Raw genomic sequence first — 8,348 nt, 5'->3', positions numbered from 1 at the left:
CATATTGCCACCGGGATGTATGGTTGTAAGCCGCACCTCGACGCGGCTTAGAACCACTGCCTCTGCAGTTTCGTCAGAAGGTAGGTAAGTGCTGTGTCTGGCTGTGTTATATAGTGAGGGTAAGTTGTATAACTTCATACAGCTGTGCGCTGGGCATCACCACCATGTTGAATCACGAAGAGGAGATTGGCGCTCAGGGTGCACATCTGTTATGATCAGGTGGCCTTGGAGCAGCATGAAAACAATCTCTGGAGTAGGTGGTAACTTATACTGACCGCAACCCCTGATCCTATCACCGCAACTAGAAGTAGCTGTGGGGTGTACCTAACAAAACCTAGATACCTCGACACAGCTGGAGGACTAAATACCCCTAAAGATGGAAATAGGAAAACTATCTTGCCTCAGAGTAGACCCCCAAAGGATACGCAGCCCCCCACAAATATTGACTGTGAGTTGGACAGGAAAAGACACACGCAGGCAGAAAACAGGCTTAGCAAAGGAGGCCACTTCTAGCTAAATAGAAAGGACAGGACAGAGTTCTGTGCGGTCAGTAATAAAACCCTTCCAAAATATCCACAGCAGAAAATACAAAAACTCCACCATCTAACTAAAGACGTGGAGAGTATAACTGCAACTCCAGAGAATCCAACCAGACTGAGAAAAACAGCTGACACAGTCTAAGCTGGACAAATAGAAACAAAAGATCAGCACTGAAAATAAGCACACAGCAAGTGTGCTTCAGAAAAAGAGACAGACACTTATCTTTGCTGAACTGGCAGCTAAGCAGGCGAGGCCAGGCAGAGATTCAATACTTCCAAAGAAACATTGACAACTGGCAAGGGCTAATGAATCCAGCACACTTAAATATCCCAGTCAGAACAGCAATTAGCTGATACACATGGCCAGTGCTGTGACTCAGAGACAACTGCATTCCCACCTACAACCACTGGAGGGAACCCAAGAGCAGAATTCACAACACACATCACCAGGCCACATGATCCAGTCAAGTGACCGGACATGTTACCAAGCCGATGCGACACCTGTGTTGAGCACCAGTCCCCGCATCGAGAAGCAGTGCATGAGCGGTACACACTTCAGCCATCTAGCCAGAAGTGAACGGTAACTAACAAAGAATGCATATGTTAATGAATGATTATGTGCCTAATTAATGAGCTCTAGAAAAAATGAGTGCAAACCAATCAGAATTAACCTTACGCGTCCGAAATGGACCTGATATTAATGTTTGAAAATAAAACATTTTATTTTCAAACATTAATATCAGGTCTATTGGGGACTTGGCCTTGCTCAAGTTGGTGGTACAGATCTTACTCTGAGTGGATGATTAGATGGTGGAGGAAACGGAGTAGGTGGAAGAAACAGGACAGAGAAACATCCAGCAATCCTCGGTGGTGGTAGGACATGAGACCTTCTGCCTCTGACCCAGCCGCCACTAGAATTACCCAGTAGGCAGTTAGGGAAATGTAACATCCCTGTCCATGCTTATTGGTCCACATATTAGTTGTTATGTGGACCTTACCACAGATGGTGTTGCGAAGGTGGCCGCAGGTATGCAATTCGCATATATGTGATCACGTGACCGTTCACCTGCTCATTGCTTACAGGGGAATCGTGACAGCATGCACATCACACACTGTCACGTTTTGTGAGTCTGGGGATGCAGGGTTCAGACTTTTCACAATGTTCCTCGTGCTTCTGTAGTGGCCATTTTGTGGATGTAGACGTGGAAATGATGTCACAGACTGAAGAAGCGATAGCACAATGGAACATGTAAGGTATACTGACTAAACATTATAAATGCATAGTTACATTTAATGTGAGAGGTGGAGGATCTCATTAAGCTTCCTTTCAGACCACATTTCAGTTCCAGTTCCTACTTTAGTTGAGGATTCCGTCTGAAGGCCAAAAAACGGGATCCAAAACATCAAACGTACTACTCTGAGCAGCCTGTGTCACGTAAATGTACTACCACGGCTTGTGGCATCTACAGACTTGTTCTCCCATCAAGCACATCTGGGAATTCATTGGTTGGTAATTGCACAGGCAGCTGCCAGCAGTGGATCTTGATGATTTGGCCATTTGAATTCAGAGTGGCAGAATATTCCTCAAACTTCCATTAGTAGCCTCATTGATAGGAACAAGTGCAAGTGTGACTATTTCTATGTGTGATGCTCATTCTTGACACTAAATAAATCAAGATATTTAAAAAAAAATTTGTCCATTTATTTATTATTTACATATCAGTAACGTGTCTATACATACTGTGATTTACAAAATTCCACAATTTTTCCTGTTTGGTTTTGAAATGTCAATGTTGAGGGGTGGTTAACTCATCTAGAATCAACATTACTGCAACTCCAAAGGTGAAAAGAGGACCATCCCCATAAAAGCTGCTGACTGCTACCATCTAAAACTGTAGACAGAGCTGATCACATGCTGTCAGGTTAATAGAGCCTATATATTTTTTAGCCTTTGTGTGCAACAATAGCAGTAATCACAACCATTCTTTATAGATGGAGGCTCCATAGAGTAAATTTCTTTGCCGTTTTATCGCTTATGTCATTGGGCGTAAGGACACTTTGCAGGCCTTACATTAATAGAATGGGTATTGATATTAATCAAGGGAAAGTGGTCCCTGATTAATGAGCTTCATGTGCCGAAAAACCTAGAGAAAGGTCAAACAATTCAGCCAACAACTATTTCTTAAACAAACAACAACAAAAACAGTCCTTCCATTGGGTAGGCAAAGCTACAAAATGGTCTCACCCATGCAGCAATTCAGGCAGTGCTTTTGGCTCAGTTTGGTCAAAAATTGTGGTAACTCCAACACGTTAGACACCTGGAGCCAAGCGAGCGGCCTTATATAGGACATCCAAGACCTGGCCTGGAGTGAGTGGGAGCGACCTTTACCACCCAAGCTCTTTTGGTCACTCCTAAATATCTGGCCCAAAATACAGTGCACTAAAAATTCTCTCAGTAACTTGTTGTTACTGGAGCACTCTATTCCAGGACCTACTTCACTGAAGCTAGGCACCTCGGTGACACATACCTGCTATCCAGGACTTTACTTCCTGCTTCTCTACAATGCCCTAAGTGTTATATCTCCTATGCCAAAAACTAAAGGCACAACATGTCTGAAGAAAACAAACTGATCTTATAAAAGATAAACTATGCACAGTTTACAACACATTCAATTATTATTTGTGCCAGAAGATACACCCAATCAAAAAATCGTATCAGTGTTACCAAAACTAAAAAGTTTCCTTTACATTAAAGGTACATTAGGATAATTGGAGGCTATCGCGAGATTTAGTCCACTAAGGTTTTGGAGCTGTGCATTTTGTGATTCAATAACAGAACTTTCACCAAAATATATGTGATAATGAAATTAACAACAAAGTACAAAATTAAATATATTGAAATATAAACAACAAACACATTGGACTCTACTGTTCACCATGCACTAATAGTTTGGCTTCGCACATGTCATGAATGGTGTGGGGATTAATAAGATTCCAATGCCAGGCTTGAGATTTAGATCTTCTCTGGAAACTCCTGGAGGCGGACAGAAAGTAAATGCTTGAAGAAGTCCAGTGAAAAAAAGGAAAAGTTCCATCCTGGCCAAACTTTCCCCAGCACAAGCTCTTCTTCCTGTAGAAATGGGATTACTGATTTAAAGAGGTCATGTTGAAATGATATCTTGGCCCTAACACATTGAATATAATGCATAGTTTACAACTCTCTCTTAATGTTCATGAGGCTCCAGGAAAAAAGGGAGACCTCTAGGAAGCCAAAAAAGTTTTATAGACCCCCTGGAAAGCATTATTGACTGAAGGCTTCCTGCACATAGCTCCAGGATTGTTTGTATTCAGACTTAAGGTACCTTCACACATAACTATTTCGTTAACGATATCGTTGCAACGTCACGCTTTTTGTGACGTAGCAACGATCCCGCTAACGATCTCGTTATGTGTGACAGCGACCAACGATCAGGCCCCTACTGGGAGATCGTTGGTTGTGGGGAATGATCAGGACCTTTTTTTGGTCGCTGATGACCCGCTGTCATTGCTGGATCGGCGTGTGTGACGCCGATCCAACGATGTATTCACTTGTAACCAGGGTAAATATCGGGTTACTAAGCGCAGGGCCGCGCTTAGTAACCCGATATTTACCCTGGTTACCATTGTAAAAGTAAAAAAAAAAAAACACTGCATACTTACATTCCGATGTCTGTCACGTCCCCCGACGTCAGCTTCCCTGCACTGACTGTAAGCGCCGGCCGTAAAGCAGAGCACAGCGGTGACGTCACCGCTGTGCTCTGCTTTACGGCCGGCACTGCTGACACAGTCAGTGCGGGAAGCTGACGGCGGGGGACGTGACAGACATCGGATTGTAAGTATGCAGTTGTTTTTTTTTTTACTTTTACAATGGTAACCAGGGTAAATATCGGGTTACTAAGCGCGGCCCTGCGCTTAGTAACCCGATGTTTATCGTGGTTACCCCTGGACTTCGGCATCGTTGAACCCAGTTTCAACGATGCCGAAGTCGTTCCCCTGATCATTGGTCGCTGGAGAGAGCTGTCTGTGTGACAGCTCCCCAGCGACCACACAACGCCTTACTAACGATCATGGCCAGGTCGTATCGCTGGTCGTGATCATTGGTAAGTCATTTAGTGTAACGGTACCTTAAGCTCTAGAGTTCTTAGAATATTACAACAATGCTCCATTACAACAATGCTCCATCCTCCATAAGGATGTCAATTCGGAACTGGTTCTTGAAAAGTGATGAAAAGATTGACCTTGCTCTCTATCTTTACCCTAAATATGGCGAACACCATTCAGAAATTGATGGTCATCTTCATGAGCTTAAATTCTTGCCCCATATGAAGCAAAATATAGTGAATAGTGATGAGCGAGTATACTCGTTGCTCGGGTTTTCCAGAGCACACTCGGGTGATCTCCGAGTATTTGTTATTGCTCAGAGATTAAGTTTTCATCGCCTCAGCTGAATGATTTACGGCTGCCAGACAGGCTGAATACATGTGAGGAATGCCTGATAGGGAATTCCCACATGTGTCCAGCCTGTCCAGCAGCCGTAAAAAAAATTCAGCTGAGGGGATGAAAACTTAATCTCTGAGCAATAACAAATACTCGGAGATCACCCGAGTGTGCTCGGGAAAACCCGAGCAACCAGTATACTTGCTCATCACTAATGGTGAAGACTTTGAGAAATGTGCTCTAGGCTATAATGCTAAAAAATTCGAAAGTTTCCATGAATATGCTGAGCACTAGTTTTTGTTGAGCAGTGAAATGCTTGAGTGCTCAGTACTTGAATCGAGCACGTTGGATGCTCGAATGTGTTTCACTTGAGAAGCAAGCATAATGGAAGTGAATGGCAAATTCAAGCATTTTTCTAGAGGATGGAAAAATTCTCTCAAGAGAATATCGAGCAGTGCCAAGCTAGCTCGCCCATCACCACTGAGCACATATTAAGACTGTAGAACAGTTTTGAATTTTTTCAAGGAAAAAATATGGGATATAGAAAAAACATACCGTACATTATTTCTTAATAAAGTATAGCAATTCTGTTAAGGAGTGTTTTGCGATTCCAGTGACACGTAAAATGATTTGATCTTGCATGTTAATGCTCCTCATTACTTACCTACTGAGAACGGCATAAATGCATCAGGTCGGACAAATTTCCCATTTTCATCTAAGAAGTGATTGGGATTGAAATCATAGGGAGTTTTCCATTGGGTCTTGTCATAGAGAACTGATGTCAGGAAAGGAATAACCTCTGTACCCTGTGAATAATAAACCACAAAATATCTTTATTACATACATTTCATTTTTAAAAATGTGAAATTATTGGTATGGTGGTGGACCCCATAGCAGTTCCTTTGACTAATAAGTAAACACATACAGTAAGTGTTTATAAGCAAAAAACAAAATCCTTAAGCATTAGGAGATTTTTATTATAAGCTCACTTTTGGTATGAGGTAGCCATGGAAATACACATCACTTGGAGTTGAGTGTGACACGTTTAGTGGGACAATATTCCCAAACCTTTGTATTTCATGTATTACTGCATCGGTATAAGGCATTTTCTTCCGATCTTCAACTGTCGGCAACTGTCCAGGTTTAATATGTGTTTTAATTTCATCCTGTACCCTCTCTGTAAAACAAAAGAGAACATATTTTGTTTTTTGTATTAGCATAGCAATCTAAATGCATTTACTTCATAGATAATAGGCTTATATAGTACTATGACTTGTAGTTCCTATATCAGGGGCAGCTTAATCAAGGATAAGCAGCCAATTTATTGTGTATCCTCACATTCCTACTTTCTTGTTATTTCTTATCTTTTTTGGCTGTTGTACAAATGCAGCAATCCAATGTCTACAGTAGTATAAAAAGTAACAAAAATAGTCTAAATGGTTAAAATAATTTCACTTTTAATTAAATGTACTCACTAACTAAACATGCCTAACTCTTAACTAGAATAAGGATCTATTGTTTATTGCCATCTACGATCAAAAACATATAATACATAATGAAGTGCACTTTAATTTATTTTTTCTAGTGGTTTTACTATCATATACCAGAATTTGGAATGAACAATGGTATTCAGACCCATTTTAAGCCAAAATTACACCATGAAGACAAAAGAGAGCTTGTGCCAAAGTTGTTAAAGAGTTCCAATTAGGTGATGGAGATAACAAACTATTCAAGTCACTGAATATGTTTTAGGGTAGGGTTATGAAAATCATCTATCCAGAGTAAGAAATCTTCAAAAAGGACAACACCATAATGTTCACTAGTGACAAAGGTCAGTACTAAAGCTATGGTCTATTACATGGCTGTAGATTCTTCAAGTGTTGACAAGGATCTTCACTTCTATGATAATGTGACAAAGTCATTGTCGAAATCAAATTATATCTTGGCTCTAGTTTGTAAAAGAAAAACACTGAGATTAAATGGGTATTCTAGGAGAAAAGTGGCATCACCTATCCACAAGAAATTCAAACTAAGGCCGGAGTCACACTAGACCGTAATACAGACGAGTGCAATGCGATAAAAAAATCACACAGCACTCGGCCCAATGTTAATCTATGGGGCAGCTCCTATTATCCGTTGTTTTCTCGGCCGTATTCAGGATCCGAGTGAAATCGCAGCATGCTGCGATTGTAAGCGAATCTTGGCCGAGAATCGCCAATGCAAGTCTATGGTTGCGAGAAAAAACGGATTACACACGGACCATCTGTGTGACTTGTGAGAAATACGCACCGGTGTTCTATAGAAAAGCCGGTAATTCAGCACTGTGTACAGTAAAATTACACTGAGAGGTTAGAATATATATATATATATATATATATATATATATGAAAATATATATATACAGTTAGGGCCAGAAATATTTGGACAGTGACACAATTTTCGCGAGTTGGGCTCTGCATGCCACCACATTGAATTTGAAATGAAACCTCTACAACAGAATTCAAGTGCAGATTGTAACGTTTAATTTGAAGGGTTGAACAAAAATATCTGATAGAAAATGTAGGAATTGTACACATTTCTTTACAAACACTCCACATTTTAGGAGGTCAAAAGTAATTGGACAAATAAACATAACCCAAACAAAATATTTTTATTTTCAATATTTTGTTGCAAATCCTTTGGGGGCAATCACTGCCTTAAGTCTGGAACCCATGGACATCACCAAACGCTGGGTTTCCTCCTTCTTAATGCTTTGCCAGGCCTTTACAGCCGCAGCCTTCAGGTCTTGCTTGTTTGTGGGTCTTTCCGTCTTAAGTCTGGATTTGAGCAAGTGAAATGCATGCTCAATTGGGTTTAGATCTGGAGATTGACTTGGCCATTGCAGAATGTTCCACTTTTTGGCACTCATGAACTCCTGGGTAGCTTTGGCTGTATGCTTGGGGTCATTGTCCATCTGTACTATGAAGCGCCGTCCAATCAACTTTGCAGCATTTGGCTGAATCTGGGCTGAAAGTATATCCCGGTACACTTCAGAATTCATCCGGCTACTCTTGTCTGCTCTTATGTCATCAATAAACACAAGTGACCCAGTGCCATTGAAAGCCATGCATGCCCATGCCATCACGTTGCCTCCACCATGTTTTACAGAGGATGTGGTGTGCCTTGGATCATGTGCCGTTCCCTTTCTTCTCCAAACTTTTTTCTTCCCATCATTCTGGTACAGGTTGATCTTTGTCTCGTCTGTCCATAGAATACTTTTCCAGAACTGAGCTGGCTTCTTGAGGTGTTTTTCTGCAAATTTAACTCTGGCCCGTCTATTTTTGGTATTGATGA

At 41.2% G+C, this 8,348-nt stretch overlaps 1 protein-coding gene across 1 annotated transcript in view; it reads right to left on the bottom strand.

The window, feature by feature from the left end:
- Positions 1-2,222: 2,222 nt before the first annotated feature.
- The window catches only part of LOC138645184 (cytochrome P450 2K1-like), an 81,181-nt gene continuing 75,055 nt past the window's right edge, over positions 2,223-8,348 (bottom strand). The window contains exons 10-12 of the mRNA XM_069734284.1: positions 6,005-6,192; positions 5,680-5,821; positions 2,223-3,669 (exon numbers count right to left, since the gene is read on the bottom strand). Of these exons, the coding sequence (XP_069590385.1) occupies positions 3,482-3,669; positions 5,680-5,821; positions 6,005-6,192 (518 nt within the window). The 3' untranslated portion in view covers positions 2,223-3,481. The remainder of the gene's footprint in view (positions 3,670-5,679; positions 5,822-6,004; positions 6,193-8,348) is intronic.

This window comes from Ranitomeya imitator, chromosome 7 (genome assembly GCF_032444005.1).
Source record: "Ranitomeya imitator isolate aRanImi1 chromosome 7, aRanImi1.pri, whole genome shotgun sequence".
Classification (NCBI taxonomy): domain Eukaryota; kingdom Metazoa; phylum Chordata; class Amphibia; order Anura; family Dendrobatidae; genus Ranitomeya; species Ranitomeya imitator.
Note: the sequence above shows the minus strand (reverse complement) of the source record. Positions and strands in the feature narration are given on the sequence as shown.